Source organism: Cibotium barometz, chromosome 50 (genome assembly GCF_041138505.1).
Source record: "Cibotium barometz isolate CiBa-2024 chromosome 50, ASM4113850v1, whole genome shotgun sequence".
NCBI lineage: Eukaryota > Viridiplantae > Streptophyta > Polypodiopsida > Cyatheales > Cibotiaceae > Cibotium > Cibotium barometz.
In genome coordinates this window covers 34,807,412-34,827,210 of record NC_141095.1, presented here as the reverse complement: position 1 = coordinate 34,827,210, position 19,799 = coordinate 34,807,412, and the positions used below count along the sequence as shown (strand labels likewise).

The following is a 19,799-nucleotide window of genomic DNA, read 5'->3' as shown; positions in this document are numbered from 1 at the left end:
AAGGCAGAAACTGATAAGTTCATAAGTTGCTTTTCCAACGCCAAAATCCGACCAGAGACTTATTCTCATAGAGATCTGCAAAATCCTTCCAAACCAACATCCTGACAGTTCAACATCAGAAAGGAGAAAACGCGTCGATCATTTGACTGCCAAATATCAATCTGTGCCTGAGTCGCACCACCGGAAGCAAGGGTGGGAGGGGTGGCATTGGCTAGTGTAACAAGCCAATCCCAAAGATCCACGCCACGCAAGGCCGACTTCACCTTCACCTCCCATAGGGTATAGTTGGAACCATCCAACTTGGCAGACTCAGCAAACATATGAAGAGAAGTCGGTGCAGCCATCACAAAAGCTTGGGCTCAATCTCAAAAAATGCACAAACTCTGAAGAAGAAGTGTCCTCCACAGGTACCAAGAGTGCCACCAAAGCCTGCAACACCACAAGCCCCCTCTGCAAAGGGGAAAGGGCCACCGGAGAGGAAAACGCAGCACAAAAGGCTGCTGTCCTGTAGAAAACAGGCCGCCTTTTGTCTAATCTCCAAGTGAGAAAAACGCTGATCAGAAAACGCCAGATGGCTGCAGTTGAAGACACCAAAACTGGAGGAGAAGTGACCATACGTTGCTGTCCAGAAAACGCAGCAGCAAGGGCTGTGGATCTGGGAGAAAAACACAAAGAAGAAGATGCTGAAAACAGGGCTGAATCTGGGGCAATAAAGAGGGTTATTGCCACTACGCAGGCTTTAAAGAAGTACTTCTTTCGGCCGCAGATGCGTAAAAACATCGATGACTATGTACACCAATGTCTGGTTTGCCACAAAAGTCAAATTTGATAGGCATAAGACTCCAAGCTTGCTTCAACCATTGCCAATTCCAAATCAGCCTTGGGAGAGTATCACCATGGATTTTATCATGGATCTTTCCAAAACGCAGCAAGAAAATGATGCTATTTGGACTATTGTGGATAGGTTTAGTAAACAGACACATTTCATTCTAGTACGGAAGACCATAAAACCAGAGCATATGGCGAAGATATTTTTTGCCCAAATTTTCAAGCACCATGACATGCCAAAGATGATTGTGGGAGATCGTGATCCTCGCACCCCTTGTCATGTGCACACCCTTCGGGTTGCATGGTGACAAGCTAGCACCACCATCATCTACAGCATCATCTTCTTCATCATCAACATTATCAACTTCATCATCATCATCATCACAAGCATTCAGGAGGAGCATAAGTGCCCAGTCCGTAGCCCAACAACAGTCGACTGCAGCAAGGGGCTTAGACAGCCAATCAACCAGGCGTCATTCTCTGTAAAGTAATAAAGCAAATACTATCTCGTTATCGAGATAGGGGGCCCTTCAGTGGGTAATTCGGGACCCAATCTGGTGTACAGTTCTCATATCTCTCTCTCATCTCTTTAAAGTTTGAAGTAAATGAAATGGATTGCTAAACTCACGAAACTCAGGATACAGAAGACGGTGTGAGCATATTCTGTGACAGGATCAACCAATACAAAGTCTTCCGCTGCATATCACAGATACCATGAAGGAGAATGCACAAGCGGAAGCATAAACAGTAAACATATGAGAGAGTGCAAAGAAGATTGAGAGGGTTGGACAAGATCACCTTTTATAACAGCAGTAAAGCTTTACAATGGCAATGGCCAGCAACTGGATGTTGAACTATGTGCAAGGGAAGTGGATGAATGAGTGAATAATGGGGAACTCCTTATATAGTGCAAGAGGGAACTGGCCGACTGCCTCTAGGGCTGGCTGACTGGCCCTGGACAAATAAATAGGAGAAAATCCAGTAAAATCCTAGATAAATAGTAAAGCCCCAAAACACTGAGATGCACAATTCTAATAGATTTGTGGTCAGAGACATTAACATTTCAACAAATCAAGCACTGCTGAATTTGCAATTTTACTCTGTCCATTTGAATGTGAATGATAAGCATAAGAGAAATTCAATTTGGCTCCCATATTATCAAATAGAGCGTGCAAAAAGAGACAAGTGATGTTATATGATGAGGCTGATCGTAGTAATTACAACCTTAATTAACTTAATTATGGTAGAGATGAATTTAGATGAATGCAATGCAAGTATATTAATGAGTGCAATTACAGTAGAGATGAATTTAGATGAACGCAATTATATTAATGAGCAAATGACTACAATTGAGATGAGATCTATGAACACATCTATGATGCTGATGTTGATATTGACTTCATGTTGAACTTCTGACTTGAAGAAATGACTTGATGATTGCTGATTTATGACTTATGCTAATATGGATTGAGGATGGTGGTCGGCCAGCTCTTGGACAAAGTACCACACTAAATACCCGAATAAATGCTGTGTTTAATCGTGGATAGTCCACACCTGCTGTCGTCTGTAGATAAGCCAAACGCAAGATCTCGGAGGATCGGAGAGCGGCTGATCTATACACTGCTGTAGAAACACCTCAATGACTTGATCTCGAGCCTATGCACTCCTCCCAAGGGCATGAGGAAGGGCTGCACACTTGAGGCTCAAAGAAGAAGAAGGTGGACTGTTCTACACACTGTTAGAATGCTGAAAACACATATGAATGCTGTGTTACCTTCACCAGATGACTGCTGAATGTGTTGATGATGCATAGAAGGCTGGACAATGATGCAAACAACAGTTTCAGGGCTGGAAACTGCTGTAGACTGTTGCTTCAGGGCTGGAATCTGCTGTGGACAGAAACGCTGAGGTGTGGAGGATGCTGTGGACTGAAACGCATGTGAATCAGGGACTGCAGGAGCTGCTGCTGTACGGCTGGGACAGAAACGCAGCCTACTATACTGCTGGATCAGAAAACGCAGGTATATGCAGGCTGCAAACTGCTGGTTTCTGGCGTTGAACTGAGGGTGAAGGGTATGCTGAATCTAGGCCTGAACTGAGTGCTGAATTCAGGGCTGAATGAAGCTAGGGTTTCTCAAGGGCTGGAGAAGCAAGCTTATGGGCTCTAGGGTTGGATTAGTCTTGGGCTGAAAGCAAGAGAGAGGAGAGCTCTTAGCACAATGAAGACTGAATGAGGAAAAGAGGCTCTAGGCAAGCCTATTTATACTAACTGGAGGTTGGTCATTTAATAAAGTTAATATTTATAAATGCCCAATAATGCAAATAATGATAAATAAATACTAATAAATATGGGAAAATACCAGATAAATCCCAGTAAATTCCCTAAGGCTTTGGGGATGTTCTAAATGATGCACAGGCATATGTATGCATATTATGCAAGATGCAGAGTGCTTTCTGATGCAAACCCTAAGGCTTCTACTGACTCTACATGCATGAATGATTCTCTCCAAGTGGGTTAAGGGACTTGACTGACTGACTGACCCACTAAGGCTGAGGAATGACCTACGTAGCTCGTGCCTGACTTATCCTGGACTGAGGATGTACAATGGGGCCACGGCGTACGACAAATATCATCCTATTGGGTTCTAAAACTGTACAACTGTTGCACTTCTGATGATGAGCCATCTTGTCACCATGCACTGAGTGCAGAGTGCATGTGACATTCCCTCCTGATTAGCTTGGCGGCAGGTTCATGGCTTCCAAGTAGTCCGCCAATAACTGGGGGTACTCCTGGAAGAACTCTTCGTCGAGCCATACGGCTTCGTGGGTGTCTCGATCTCGGAACTTCGTATAGAACTGACGAATCCGTCGACCGAAACCATGCTTCCATCGATGAAGAAGGATCTGCTCAGGCTCAATAGCTTCTGCCTCGTCTACCACGTCTGGCTGCTGTTCATCTGAAACATCAAACACTTCTGGACCAACATATGGTTTTAGCCAAGAAACATGGAAAACATCATGCATTGTCCAACTGGCAGGCAACTTTAACTTCATTGAGACATCACTTATCTTCTTAACTATTGGAAAAGGGCCAAAACTACGGAATGAAAGCTTGGGACAACGTTTGCCCACTTGTTTCAATCTTTGTTTCATGATACGCAAATAGACCCAATCCCCTTCCTTGAAGTGGACATCTCGTCTAGATTTATTTGCCTATCTGCTATATGCTTCCTGAGCTTTGGTCAAGCGGTCTTTGACTGACTCAATGATCTCGAAAAATGCTTCCGTGGTTTTATTAGCCTCTAAAGATGGAGACACCATTCTCGTCAAAAGAGAAGAAAAACGGCGACCAAAGGCTGCTTTATATGGAGTCCGTCCGACACTGGATGAATGAGTGTCGTTCAATATAGCTTGGACCAATGGAAGATAGTGCTCCCATTTGGACTGCTGGTCATGACAATATGACTTGAGGACATCGAAGGCCAACTGATTATAAATTTCTGTCTGGCCATCTGTCTGGGGATGGAATGCACTAGATAACTGCAACTTAGTTCCAAAGTTTTCAAATAATGCCCTCCAGAAATGCGAGGTAAACTTGGAATCTCTGTCTGATGTTATGGTGCTAGGCAAACCACAAATTGGATACCAATGCTTGAGAAACAGACGGGCTACGTCCTCGGCTGTGGCCGTATACTTGCATGGGATGAGCATGCAGAACTTACTAAAGCGATCCACAATGGTAAAACACTGAGTGTTACGAGATCCAGTGGATGCTGGTAGAGGCCCTACAAAGTCCATAGATATGTCGATGAAAGGTCCATCTCGGGGATAGGCAAAGGTTGAAGTAAACCTGCTTTCTTTGTATGGGGAACCTTGACTTTTTGACAAATCTTACAGGCTTGTACATGTGCATAGATATCACGCCTCATCTTTGGCCAATAAAAGGACCGTTCTAATTTCTCGAGGGTACTGTTGATACCCCTATGTCCTCCAACTAAGGAGTCTTGGGCATCGTGGAGAAGAGCGGAACGCTTTTCCCGAGTAACACAGAGACAGTTCTTGTAGAACAACCAACCGTTCTGTACTGAATAGTGGCCAGGCTCAGAAGTGAGGGCCAAACTATACTGAGTACCAAACTCAGGGGAGTCGACATATTGGTCTTTCATACTATCCAAGTCCTTCCCCGTGATTTCGAGAATGGTAGCTTCTTGGACTGCCTGGATGCTGGACTTTCGACTGAGAGCATCTGCTACTGGGTTATGCTTACCAGGGATGTATTCAATCATACCTCCAAACTGTTGGAAGATTTGACTCCACCTGGCCTGTCGATCACTCCACTGGGCACTTGGCATAGTCTGAAGCCACTTAAGTGCTTGGTGGTCTGTTTTCACTATGAAAGCCTGTCCATAAAGAAAAGGCTTCCAATGTTTGAGCGCTGTGATCACACCCAAAAGCTCTTTGTCATATACCAAATAATTCTTTTCGGCGACATCCAACTTTCTGCTGTAATATGCCACGGGTCTATTGTCCTGCTGGAGGACTGCACCTATGGCTACATTGCTGGCATCGGTGATGACCTCGAAAGGTTCGTCCCATGATGCTAACTTTAATACAGGTGCTTCTGAGGTAGCTTTCTGGAGTGCACGGAATGCATCAAGTGCCTTACCTGTAACTGAGACTTTCTGCTTGCGAGTCTTCACCCCCTTGAGCAAGTCGGTAAGAGGTGCTGCAAGGTTGGAAAACTGATGGACATGTGTGCTATAGACCTGACAAAGACCTACGAATGAACGGATTTCTTGGGCGGTCTTAGGAATGTCCCAATCTAAGATCTCCTGAACCTTTGATGGGTCCAGTCTAATCCCATCGGAACCAATGATGTAGCCCAAATACTGAACTTCCTTAACACCAAAGATAGACTTTTTGGCGTTTATGTAGAGCTGATTATCTCGCAAAAGTTGCAAGACTTTCTCCACATCTTTCTCATGCTTCTCCGCAGTGGCTGAGAAGACTAGTATGTCATCAAGGAATATGAAGACACACTTCCCAATGTGGACTGCGAAAATCCTAGACATCATCTTATTGACCGTTGCGGGTGCATTTGTAAGCCCAAAAGGCATGACTACGAACTCGTAGTGACCACACTCTATCCTGAAAGCTGTTTTTGGAATGTCAGCTTCAAAAATGCGGACCTGATGGTAACCACTCTTGAGGTCGATCTTAGTGAAAAACTTAGCACCGTCTAAACGCTCCAAAATGTACTCTATCCTAGGCATAGGAAACTTATTCTTGATAGTGAGTTTGTTTAATGCCCTGTAGTCTACACAAAGGCGTGCAGACTTGTCCTTCTTTTGGACAAATAGGATAGGTGCAGCAAATGGGGAGGAAGAAGGCTGAATGAATCCGGCTCGGAGAAGCTCAGATAACTGCTTTTCCAACTCGCCCTCTAAAGTCTTGGAAAGACGATAGGGAAACCTGCAAGGAGGATCTGATCCAGGGACCAAATCAATGTGATGGTCCTCAAGGCGAGAGGGTGGGAGAATGGATGGGAGATCGTCCCTAAGCATAATGTCCTGGTGTCTGGATAGGAGGTCTGCTAACTGAGGGACTGAAGATGTAATGGATGCTACTAATAAGGGAGGGGCTGTTTGAGCACGAACATAAAGGAGTGCTCCTTCTGCTCCCTTGCGGATAGCTCGTCGGGCCTGGAGATGCGAAATCAATGGGATGCCAAGAATGCTTCTATCCCCCCGAATCATGACAGGCTCAAGAAAACCTTTACAAATAGTAAAAGTGTCCTGTGCCCAATTGGGAATAGGCTCATACTGACGGAACCACTGAATTCCTAAGATCATGTCACACCCTAATAGAGGGGAGACGATGAAATCTCGTTGAAATGAGGCCTTCTGAACTTCAAAGGCAAACTGCTGTGCCTTCTTGGAAATGTGGGTGCGAAGACCAGGTGTAAACCCGTCCACATCCAGATGATATGGGACTAATGTGCAGTTCAATTTATTAGCCAACGAGGGAGAGATGGCGTCTTCAGAACTATCCATATCGAAAAGGACTACAAACTGTCGACCCTGGGCAGAGCCATAAGCTCGGATGAGGCTCTTCTGAGCAGCATCGCTCTCACCCTCCTGCTTAGCATCAAATACCACGGATGGTATAGGATGCATGGAAGGTAAAAGTTGAACTGCATTTGAGGTAGTAGGCGGGGCTGGAGGAGCTGGGGAGGCTGTGGCAACTGTGGTAGAAGGAGCTTTGGCAGCTTGTGCCGCTTGCCATTTGTGGCAATCCTTCTTACCATGCCCTATAATATGACAGAAAAAACATCTATTTTCTGACTGGTACTTCTTTTGCTCCTCTGGAGGAAGATAACCTCCAGTAATGCCTGCTTTAGCCTTTTCATCAGGGGTTTTCTTAGGTTCTTTATCCTTCTTACCCCCTGAACTGGAGCTATTACTGCTGTCCTTCTTAGCATCTTTAGAAGATGCGTTACCTTTCCCTGTCTGTGCAGCTGATTGCTGCTGCTGGGGTTGGGTACTGGACTGAGATGTCTGCTTGGGTACTGGACTGAGATGTCTGCTTGGGCTTGCCCCCGTTGAGCTTCATTTCTTCATTCTGAGCGAGAGTCAGAGCCCGGTTATATGTACTTGGTTCAAAGTTACGAACTGTGAACCGAATGTTGGAGTCCAATCCACGAATGAATTGCTCCATCTTGGCCTGCTCAAATAACCCTAACTGCTGTGCTAAAGTAATAACCTTACCGGAAAACTGAAGCACTGGGGATCCGTTCTGTCTGAGTCCATAGAACTCGTCTCTCAGACCGGTCATGTACTGGGGCGGGAGAAATCTCGTCTTCAGGTCATGGACAAAGATGTCCCAGTCAAAGGCTGTGACACCTGTGGCCTGGTCAGTATGAATACTAGACCAATGCTGCCACCAAGTGACTGCCTCACCAGTGAGATGGGGAGCCGCTAAGTGGACTTTGTCTTGTGGGTCTGTGATCTTAGCTAATGGAAAATGAGCATTAAACTGATGAACAAATTGATTAACTAAAGAATGGTCACACTTACCATCATACTTGCTGAAATTCGGTTGACTGCGAATGATGGTGGTTGCTGCTGCGGGATGCTGGCTGGTGACACCTATGACTGGGGAGACTGAGGAGAGCTGCTGATACCTCAGGTGTATGGCCTCCTTTTCCCGTTGGTGTTCGAGTAACATACGTTCTCGATCAAGCTAACGTTGGTGTTCCCGAGCGGCGAGTTCAGCCTGACGCCGGTCTTCGTCGATCCTGCATTGGGCTTCCTCATAGTCCCGTCTTTCTTCTTTTTCTCTTCGCCTTCGGGCCTCGTCCTCTCTCCTTTGTTGTTCCATCTGAAAGAAGAGGGAGATGTAGTCGGGTGCTGCTGGAGGTGTAGAAGGACGTGCTGTTGCTGCCTCCAAGAGTTGGAGACGCTCCATGAGCAGCTGGTTCTGAGCTCTAAGAAGAGCTATGGTGTCTGCTGTAGGCGGAAGAACAAGGTCTCCTTCGGGGGAGACGTCTTCCGGCTGATGAGTACTCTCTCCTGTAGACATGATGCTGAAGTCGGTGGTCGTGCCGGAACGCAATCTAACCATCCGAGGATGCCCCCACGCTAGGATACGGTGTGTGTGGACTATCTGAACCTGATACCAATGTGATATGCAGCGGAGGACTTTGTATTGGTTGATCCTGTCACACAATATGCTCACACCGTCTTCTGTATCCTGAGTTTCGTGAGTTTAGCAATCCATTTCATTTACTTCAAACTTTAAAGAGATGAGAGAGAGAGAGATATGAGAACTGTACACCAGATTGGGTCCCGAATTACCCACTGAAGGGCCCCCTATCCCGATAACGAGATAGTATTTGTTTTATTACTTTAGAGAGAATGACTTTGGACTGTAGATAAGCCAAACGCAAGATCTCGGAGGATCGGAGAGCGGCTGATCTGTACACTGCTGTAGAAACACCTCAATGACTTGATCTCGAGCCTATGCACTCCTCCCAAGGGCATGAGGAAGGGCTGCACACCTGAGGCTCAAAGAAGAAGAAGGTGGACTGTTCTACACATTGTTAGAATGCTGAAAACACATATGAATGCTGTGTTACCTTCACCAGATGACTGCTAAATGTGTTGATGATGCATAGAAGGCTGGACACTGATGCAAACAACAGTTTCAGGGCTGGAAACTGCTGTAGACTGTTGCTTCAGGGCTGGAATCTGCTGTGGACAGAAACGCTGAGGTGTGGAGGATGCTGTGGACTGAAACGCATGTGAATCAGGGACTGCAGGAGCTGCTGCTGTACGGCTGGGACAGAAACGCAGCCTACTGTATTGCTGGATCAGAAAACGCAGGTATATGCAGGCTGCAAACTGCTGGTTTCTGGCGTTGAACTGAGGGTGAAGGGTATGCTGAATCTAGGCCTGAACTGAGTGCTGAATTCAGGGCTGAATGCAAGCACCTAGGGCTGAATGAAGCTAGGGTTTCTCAAGGGCTAGAGAAGCAAGCTTATGGGCTCTAGGGTTGGATTAGTCTTGGGCTGAAAGCAAGAGAGAGGAGAGCTCTTAGCACAATGAAGACTGAATGAGGAAAAGAGGCTCTAGGCAAGCCTATTTATACTAACTGGAGGTTGGTCATTTAATAAAGTTAATATTTATAAATGCCCAATAATGCAAATAATGATAAATAAATACTAATAAATATGAGAAAAATACCAGATAAATCCCAGTAAATTCCCTAAGGCTTTGGGGATGTTCTAAATGATGCACAGGCATATGTATGCATATTATGCAAGATGCAGAGTGCTTTCTGATGCAAACCCTAAGGCTTCTACTGACTCTACATGCATGAATGATTCTCTCCAAGTGGGTTAAGGGACTTGACTGACTGACTGACCCACTAAGGCTGAGGAATGACCTACGTAGCTCGTGCCTGACTTATCTTGGACTGAGGATGTACAATGGGGTCACGGCGTACGACAAATATCATCCTATTGGGTTCTAAAACTGTACAACTGCTGCACTTCTGATGATGAGCCATCTTGTCACCATGCACTGAGTGCAGAGTGCATGTGAGAGTATCATACGCTTAGGTCCAAGCTGTTCCAAACTCTGCAAATCTGCCCACTTTGCTATGCATTTTGCTTCCATCACTTCTCCGGCTGCAGATTAGTCCCATACAGTAGCTGCATTTCAGTACCTTGCTGCGTTTCTGGTCCAGCCCTCTTCTGGTTGCTGTGGCTAGCCCTACAGGCTGTGTTTTGCTCTTCAGAGGCAGGTTTTGAAGTGTTTTGGCTGCGTTTTCTTCTTCAGCATCTGTTGGTGGGGTACTCCCCGGAATAAGATCAATAGCATGATCTTCTGGCCTTTCCCGAGGAAGTTCTCCTGGCAATGACTCGGAAAAACAATCCTTGTACTCACGTAGAAAATCAGTCTTGTCTTTATCTAACAAAGACAAATTAGAATTAGACTCCTCATCTTTTGCATCCTTTACAAAAACCAAGTACGCGGAAGGATGCTTTTTCATTACTGATGAAATGGCCGAAGCCGATACAATAGGAAGAGATTCTCTTTTAAGCTTTACATCCAAAATATGCTCTTTCCCTCTATGAGTCAAAATAATCTTCCTGTTATACGTATCCACCACCGCATGTACTCTATGGCACCATGGCATACCCAACAAAACGTCACACCCATCAAGTGGCATGATAAAGAAATCCTCACTGTCCACATAACCCTGCACATGAAGCCTCAGCTTCCCAATAGTAGGGGTAACGGGTTCTGCATACCCAGGACAAGCCATATTAGCCTCATACAAAGGCCCCATCTCCTCTGCACAGATCCCCAACCTGCCAGCCAAATCTGGTGAGATAAAGTTGGCTCTAGCACTTGTGTCAAAGAAAATCAAAGTATTCTGATCTCTAACTTTGCCCCATGCCCTGCACAACTTAGTCTCCTCACCACCTGGCTGTTCCCCAACAAGATCACGAACTAACCCTGCAGAAGGCTTTGCTTTCTTAGACTTGGGCTCCCCTTTACCAGAGTCCTTTTGGGACTTACGCTTGGGACAATTGAGAGACATATGTCCCTCCTCAGTATAGAAAAAGCATTTCTTAGCATCCATCAAAGCCTCTCTCTTCTCGGGAGTTCTCTTGGGCATTGGTAACTTCTTATACCGCTTCTCTGTAGACCCTTTTGCATCACGTGAAGCATGCCCTGACTTTTCAGTTTTCTTGCTTGTGCTTTTGCTACCCTTAAATCCAGATGAGACTCCAGTGAGTAACGCATTTGCCATCATGGCATTCTCTATCATCTGCGACATATTCGTTACTCGAGTCTTTATGCAATAGTCACGCACTTCCTTGGGCAGCCCACAACAATACTTCTCAACCTGCTCAGATAATGGCACTGCACAATAAGAAGTAACTCAGAGTAAAGCTTCCCAAAACTTCTTATTATAATCCTCAAGATTCTCACATTTCGATGCATCCAACTTATGCCATGCTGTCATTACATCTACCTCAAATATAGATGTCAGCCACACGCAAGAGAACACCTGTTTAAACTGTACCCAAGTAGATGGTGCTATGCCTTGCAAAAGAAGAGTGGACCACCACTGCAATGCATTACCGTTCAAAAAAGTCACGGCTTTTCTCACCTTCGAGGATTCCGTGTAATTTCCACCAGAAAAAGCAACATCAAACTGCTGTAAAAAGATAAGTGCCTGTAGCTTATCTTTGGTCCCACTGAATGTGTCAAATTTTACTGCAGCTCCCCCATCCTTATAATCCTTCGCCTTACCCATAGGTGTTAGATTATCGTAAGGAAGTGACCTCACAAGATTGCTACTGTCATGTGCAAGTTTGCCCATGGACATGTCTAGAAGCTAATCCAGAAGGGGCAGCCATAAAAGATGACTAGAAACCAGGAATTTGGAGCATAAATTGCTGTTTGGGCTAGTGTGGACTAGGAGAAGGACGTGAAGGATGTTGTCGGCTGCATGGAAGGGGTCTGTCAGCTGAACCAAAGGACTGTCGGCTATACCAGAGGGAAGGCGGCTGCAGGCGCATCAATACATGTGATTTATGGACCAATCGGCTGGCCGACCAACAGTCGGCCAGCACTCCAAGAGTTCAAGGGCCTATAAATAGGCATGTTTGCTCATAGTCAAGATCACTCACTCCACTAGGGAGTGGGTCACAATAGTAGGACTGTTTTGGTGTTTACCACCTTTTATGTAAGGCAGCCTATGGCTGTAGATTAGGGTACCTTTTTGTACTATGAATATACTGAATTTCCAGCACATCTCTCTCTCTCTACTCTCTCTCTATATCTGCGTTTTGCATCAGGTGGTTTCCAAGAGTGTTTAGGATTGAAAGAAGACTCCCAGAGCTTCCGCGTGTTACATTGGTATCAGAGCATCAGGCTCAGCAAAGCTAAACACTGATTCAATCCCATATGATGGTGTACAGGTCCAAGGTACAGGAAAGTACACAGGTACGAAGCCCAAGGCAAGGAACACAAGATCGGGAAGAGCTCCGAGGAGGTGGTGGTGTTCCACAAAGCCAGAGGGGATGGCAGTCCTGTGAGCCAGATAGGTTCTCGGGCAACGGTCCCAAGGGAGGATTATCCTCCAAGGGGTGGAGTGAGAGTGCCAGACTCATTTCTCAGGAATGAAGACCAAGACAGTGTTCAGAGTCAGGGCAGGAACAGATTGGGGATTGGATGGACCAGATGCATAGATATTATTCAGAGTCAGAGTGGTTTTGGAGACCGGGCCAGGTTTTCAGAGAAAAGGGTTGCCAGAGATGGATGGATGACAGAGGGACTTCGGGAATAGAATGGGATGATGACAGTCATCCAAGAACAGGTTGGAATCCCGTCATCAAGTTTAGCAGAGGGGGATGTCATGTGCAAGTTTGCCCATGGACATGTCTAGAAGCTAATCCAGAAGGGGCAGCCATAAAAGATGACTAGAAACCAGGAATTTGGAGCATAAATTGCTGTTTGGGCTAGTGTGGACTAGGAGAAGGACGTGAAGGATGTTGTCGGCTGCATGGAAGGGGTCTGTCAGCTGAACCAAAGGACTGTCGGCTATACCAGAGGGAAGGCGGCTGCAGGCGCATCAATACATGTGATTTATGGACCAGTCGGCTAGCCGACCAACAGTCGGCCAGCACTCCAAGAGTTCAAGGGCCTATAAATAGGCATGTTTGCTCATAGTCAAGATCACTCACTCCACTAGGGAGTGGGTCACAATAGTAGGACTGTTTTGGTGTTTACCACCTTTTATGTAAGGCAGCCTATGGCTGTAGATTAGGGTACCTTTTTGTACCATATGAATATACTGAATTTCCAGCACATATCTCTCTCTCTCTCTACTCTCTCTCTATATCTGCGTTTTGCATCAGGTGGTTTCCAAGAGTGTTTAGGGCTGAAAGAAGACTCCCAGAGCTTCCGCGTGTTACAGCTACCCCCTGCATTCATGCCCATTATAGGGTCAACATTGCCAGTTCCCACACCCGGCATACCATGCATTCATCCCCATTATAGGGTCAACATTGCCGGTTCCCACACCTGGCATACCATGCATTCCTACTGATCTCCCCATGTTTCCAAACATACCACTATGCATACCAGGCTGCATGCCCCCATACATGTTTCCTTGCATTCCGGGTTGCATGTCCCCATACATTCTTGCTGAAATTTTCAGCAAAGGCTTTCCTCGAGACGACCACGAGCTCACCCCCTTAAGAAAGTTGATGATGTTCCCCGGCAAAGGAACCTTGAAGCCGGCCTCTAGTAGAAACCAAAGTGCGGTAGAATAGCAGTCACCCAATCCAATTGTAGTCCAGACAATTAATCAAATAAACACAAGCTAGAGTGCTCCAAAACAAAAAGGAGAATGACAGTTGTTGGCCCCAAAGCTTGGCACCCCTTTCGGTATTTCTTTATTCAATTTCAATGGAAAGATTTAGATGATTACAACATGGCCATCCATGGCTCGTATGTCTGCAAGTCTAATCTGCCAATCCTCAGGACCTCTTAGCATAGAGGTTACACAGCCTTGTATCCCAAGAACACCACATTGTTATCACCTCTAGTCTGCTAACTCTGTTCATCCATGAGGCCTTGAATATGCATCTGACTGAACCATGCACATAGCCATGAAAACCAGTCCACAAACTCATCCAAAACAGCCCATAATCTGGTCTTGTTTCCACCCTCTGAACTGCCAAACCCTTCCTCTCACAAAGGGCTAGAGAGAACCACTCTAGAGCAGTCTTGAGCCAGTGAAAAGAGAGACTTCATATGACATCACCTGCAGTCCCACTTGCTCACAAAGAAAGAGAAACTTACAGTCTTGATGTCAGTTTCCACAAGGAAGAAAAGACTGGAGGAAAAGCCCCGAACTATCCTATCCTCTTGTCTTGCAGCCGGGAGAGAGAAAACTTGTGAGAGAACCTGCTGTCCAGCCTTGTGTTCCGTTCTCACAATTCCCACTTCCCAATTGACAACCATCTTCTTGCCAAGAGCAAAGGAGAGAGAAAGAAAGAACCTGCTGGCACCTGTACGTTCTGAAGTTCAGCAGCCGTCCAGTTCTCCAAGAGCCAAAGGGAGAGAGAGAGAGAAGAAAAGAGGCCTGTGTCTCTGTTATGTAGTACAGCACAGCAGCCAGCCTGTGACTTCTCCCCCATGAAACCAGTCGCCTGTATCTTCTGTAGTACAGCAGCCAGTCAAGGTAGCGCAGCCCATACACAGTTTCTTCCAAAAAGAGAGGTGTAGCCAGATGCGCTGAGTCCTGTAGATGTGTTTCCAGGCCTGTAATCAGCGCTGCCCACCAGCCTCATCAAGGATTAAAGAGCCTCAGCGTAGTTCTGCAGTCGACCAAGAGAGAAGAAGACTCCATGCATGCTAGCTTCTGCCCGACTGCCCTCTTTTTTCCAAAAGCAAGAGATAAGAAAGAGATGCAGCCTGCAGCCTGTTTGTATGCATTTCTTTTTCAGAAACTCCCAAGACTGCAAATCAGCACTCCAGCCAACCTCACGTTTTTTTTCCCCAAAAAGCTAGAGAGAGAATAGAGAGAGGCGCGTGTACTCTAAAAGTGGAGTAGCCCCCTCTCCCCATACTTATCATAGGGCCCATAAAGTTTATTAAAACTTATGCCTAGGGGCCACCCAAGGTTATAAACCTTAAAATATTTATCCCTTGGTCCCCCTTCACACTTGGGGTTGTCCACACATGTTACCTTTTGTCCGGCCACTATATTCCAATGGAACCCGAGCTGGTTCTAGATCAATGTAGTAGACGGTCTCAACATACCATCTATTCAGAGTCCTTGATCAAATGGAAAGGACGGTCTAAGGTCGAGGCCACATGGGAGTCAGTGCGTAGTCTAAAGAGTCACTTCCCTAGATTTATTGTTATTGCTGAGGACATCAATGGTTCTTAAGGGGAGAAGTATGTTACGTCCCAAGGCTAACTAGGGTTAAGACCTTCAAGTTAGGTTAACCATAGCCTCTGGGTAAGGCATCTTAAGTGGGGGTCAGTAGCTATTATGAGACGTGTTATATTTGGCTCCTAGTTTATATTTGGCTCCTAGTTTATAGGAGACCTATATAAGTGACTTTATGAGTTAGTTTCAGAGAGAGCTCCTCAGACCTGGACTCAAGGCCCTGAGACTACTCTGTGCTTACATCTGATGGGTGTGTTCTGGTGGTATGGGACACTAGGGACTTTGCACGTGGAGCTATGTCTTTGATGCTACTATCCCCCTGTGCTCAGAGGTGAGCCTGAATGGCTCTAAGGTTGGACGGTGAGCCAGATGTCCGAGTCTTTATGTGTTTCTCCTCTTTGTTAATGCTTGATCACAGGGTTGACTAACCTGGGGGCAACACGATTACAAGAGGAAAGAGGTCTTACCAAGGCTTATTGGGCTGCAAATGAAAGTCAAGAGGGCTGTGTTTCTGTCTGCTCAAGGGCTGCCAGACTGCAATGCCGAAAAATGGGTGTGTAAGTTTTTCTCCCCTTTTTGGGTTGGGATTTTGGGGGTTTTGGTTGGGGGGGAGCGTTGTCAGGCCACAGCCCCAGGCTGTCCAGTTGAGTTTTTGGCTGTTTTGGGCACCCTTGAAATGCCCATGGCCAGTCTGAACAGCCCATCATGAGTTGGCTGCAAACACTTCAGAATGCACATCCCTGTAGCTCCTAGGTTTATCACAAAGTTCAAAAGCCTCCCCTTGGGGGAAGGAGCCCACAGCCCCAGACAGCCTAGTTGAGCGTTTGGCACCCTCGGAATGCCCGTGGCCAGTCTGAACAGACCCATCATGAGCTGACTGTGAACACTCCAGAATGCACATCCCTGTGACTCGGGGGTTTATCTGAAAGTTCAAAAGCCTCCCTTGAAGCAGGGTGCGCAGGGTTTTTTTGGAACGGTGGCATGTGAAGAGGGGGAAATCCTGGACGCCAGTACAAAAGTTTTGAGCAGTAAAACTGTCCGGACAAAAAAGTCCACTAGTTAAAAAAAGGAATAGCATAAGTTTGCAGCCCAGCTCCAGGCAAATTTATCTTTATATCCAAACAACAAAAAACTGACCTGATCAAGATTAAGGTATGATCCCCAATCACTGGCAATAACTTTCTTCTTTTCCATCCAGCCCCAATTGAATAAATCCCTGTGTTGAACATAGAAACTAATAATCAGAACTTTCAAAAATCATTACTCTCTTAAAAAGGTGTTCCTCCCTCCCTCCTCCTACCTCCATATGAAATCAGTAGGTTAAAAGACTAAAATCTGTTGCAGACGAGCCATGAGAAAATGGAACCTGAAAATTGAAAGAACTCCCTTCTTTCGCCTTTGGCCGGTGGAAAGATGAGTTATTTTGATGCATCTGTTGGTCACCAGCCCCAAGTAGTGAAACAAAGCAAGAGCATCCTTGTGAATCTCGGCCCCAACTTTGATTATGTTTTCATCTGACAAAATTTTCCTCAGCATTTTCGGATGTTGTGTTGGTGTCAGAAACTTCCAGCTCGGAACCGAGATCAGCACACAACGCTGGTGAAGAGAAAGCTGAATCAGACAAGGGCCACAGTTGGGACCATATTTGCAGACCAAACCAAGGAAAGACGTCGACCCTGGGCCATCTTGCAGTAACCATTCTATACAAGAGTTTATAAGATCCACTCTATCCATGGCAACCATCCTCACTTGAATACCGAACTCTTCTCCAGACTCAGACGCTACAGAGTCATTTGGAGCCGATGGCATTGACTCCATGATATGCTTCGGAATCGAAACCCTGAAGCTAGATGGAGAGTCAAAGATGTTGGTTTCAAGCCCATCTTCTCTTAAAACCTTGGCAATCCTGATACCGTCATCATCAACCAGGGTCTCCTGTGCATCTTCCTTTTCCAACATCTTCTCCAGACAAGCTTCTCTATCCAAAACCGTCTCCTGAGAAATCTCTCTTTCAGGAATCGGGCAATCAGAGGAGGGTTCAGGAAGCCCCGTCATAGGCACATAAGGACACAAAATGTTCCAGTATTGCAAAGTTGAAGCTATTGGTGTCTGGACTAAGAAAAAGTGATTTGGGTCTACCATGCCAAAGGATTGAAAAGAAGAGCGTACAACCTGTAAAGGCAAAGCCAAAAAACTAATTGTCAGCTTACTTTTTCCCTAGTGAGCCATTGTATCAGAAGCTTGCTCACAGACAATATGTAGCAAAAGCACTACCTGTTCATGAACTTGTGAGGTGGCCACAAGAGAAAACATGAGTTGATCTGCATTGATGGCTGCCAGGCATTTCTCCAAGAGAAACCTCGAGTCAACAAGAGCTGTGTGGGTTGCTCCAATCAAAGAACCGCCAACAGAAGATAAAATCTGTGTTTTGTGGCTACTTTCAAAGACACCTGCACGCCATCTGCTTTCAACAGAGGGTGCATCAGCACCATCAAGAAGGGGAACATTCCTGTTCAAACCTGATGCCAAGCTACCCTCAAAGGTGTCAGTGTATCTCAACCGCACATGCTGTAGGTTAGTACACGAATCAGTTGCTACTTCAGCAACAGTCGGCTGCTGACGGGGACAATCTTTTCCATGGGAAAACCCAGCCGGGGTAAACAGGAGGAAGTTGCTATCTTCAATAAGGCCAGCAGAGATGCTTTCTCCTCCTGGATAAAGAAACCTGAGCTTGCTGCTTTGGCCAACAACCTCTACCTGCCCTCTTTCCCTCACTTCCTGCAGGCAAAACAACAAAAAAAAAACATCACGATGCGATGCGGATGCAAACTGCCGACTCAAAAACAATATTGCAGTCCCTACCATCAAGAAATGTGTAAAGCTTCTTGAAAATAGCTTCTTGCAACCCTTGAGTGAAACGCCCTTGGAAAGAAGCAGAAGCCCTGCCATGATCTGAGTTCTTGTCTATGGCCACAATTCAAGTATAATGTGTGCACAGAAACCCCTCTTTCAACATTCCACATGGCTGGGATTTGCCAGACTTCTGTGCAAACCCTAAAACTGAAAACATTACATTAAACCTGCTTAATCCTTAATCATCAAGGACCTGTGGATCCAGCACACATCATCAGCTCATGCCGCTTGGCATTTTATTTCCAGCATATGCAACCTGGGGTTAAAACATTATTAATCCACTCTTAAGTACTGGATTTTTGTACGTAATAGTACGTGGACAGCACAATTTTTTGGTTGCTAACACTGGCCGCACTGTGATTACAAGCTGATTAAGCTTGTTAATCTGAATTTCATCCACACTAATCACAATCCAAGGGCAGCACCTTGCCATGGCTCAAGTAGCAAGTGTTGAAATGTGTTAGTAGGCATTTAAACCGCAATTAAGGCTAATCTAGTGAATTAACAGGTGACTAAATATACGAGCTTGGCGATGGCGCTGCAGCAGGGGCCAACACAGATTCCTTCCCTTCGTGTTTTCTCAGACAGGGGCACGCATGGCCATGGAAGCTTGAAGCCCACGAAGGGCGTGAGGTAGTGTAGGCTAGGGAAATATCAAAAGGAAAGGGTTGGAATGGCGGTCCTACCTTAGAACAAGGAAAGAAATTATGTACCTAAGATCAAAATGACGAAAATTTAAGGTTTAGAGTTGCTTCGACATAATGAAAAATCTAGTGGGGCGTTGTTTTGGTGCCTACACTTTTCACGTTTTTGTTGAGGGTGGTTATAGACTTGGGTCTGTTGGGCAATGGAAGCAAATTGTCGATAGGCACGATCGCCTGCAAAGGTACAATGGGCGAAGGAGATGCATTTATTATAGCTAGGGGGGGCATGGGCCCTTGAGATGTCCAACTGATTTGGCCGTATAGCCCATGTCCAACCTCTCACATCCTTGAACAAGCCTCACCAGCTCTTCTCAATTGCATATCGCATCAAACTGCAATACTCTCGATTCACATCCCTCTGCAAATTGATCCCTCAACTTGTCTTGCATTAGCTCTTAACGAATCATGTTATGGTTACCAACTCTCATACAAATGTGTGCACCAGTAGATACCTCCTTGTAATTTTGAGCTAGTGTGATTTACAGAACAAGTTGGACACTAGACCAACTCACATCATTGGAGTAGAGAGAGGGTTGACCTAAGTTATATCTCCAAACACCATTGTTGGGTCATTTGCTTACATTGAGCTCGTCAACTAGTTGTGCTACCAGGGGTTCTTATACTTTTAAGCTTGACTTGGAAGGAACAACATCAAATGAGGCCTCTATCGTCATATATATTGCGTGCATGATTTCTCATGTAACTATCATCAAAATTATGTCCATTAGTTCTCATATATTGCAAGGGCCTATGTCCTTTGGCATATAGTGTGTTATGTAATGTTATGTCTTGGAGGCCTTCCAGGAATCTCTTGGTCAACCTCTTACCTCAAAACTTGTCTTTATCAACATACAATGGAGGTAGGACACA

General features: G+C 45.7%; 1 protein-coding gene across 1 annotated transcript in view; it reads right to left on the bottom strand.

The window, feature by feature from the left end:
- LOC147610059 (uncharacterized) overlaps nucleotides 1-18,985 on the bottom strand; it is a 37,761-nt gene extending 18,776 nt beyond the window's left edge. Inside the window, exons 1-4 of the mRNA XM_086786742.1 lie at nucleotides 18,175-18,985; nucleotides 17,587-18,090; nucleotides 16,679-17,484; nucleotides 16,450-16,528 (exon numbers count right to left, since the gene is read on the bottom strand). Coding sequence (XP_086642868.1) covers nucleotides 16,450-16,528; nucleotides 16,679-17,484; nucleotides 17,587-18,090; nucleotides 18,175-18,261 — 1,476 coding nt within the window. The 5' untranslated portion in view covers nucleotides 18,262-18,985. The remainder of the gene's footprint in view (nucleotides 1-16,449; nucleotides 16,529-16,678; nucleotides 17,485-17,586; nucleotides 18,091-18,174) is intronic.
- Nucleotides 18,986-19,799: the final 814 nt, after the last annotated feature.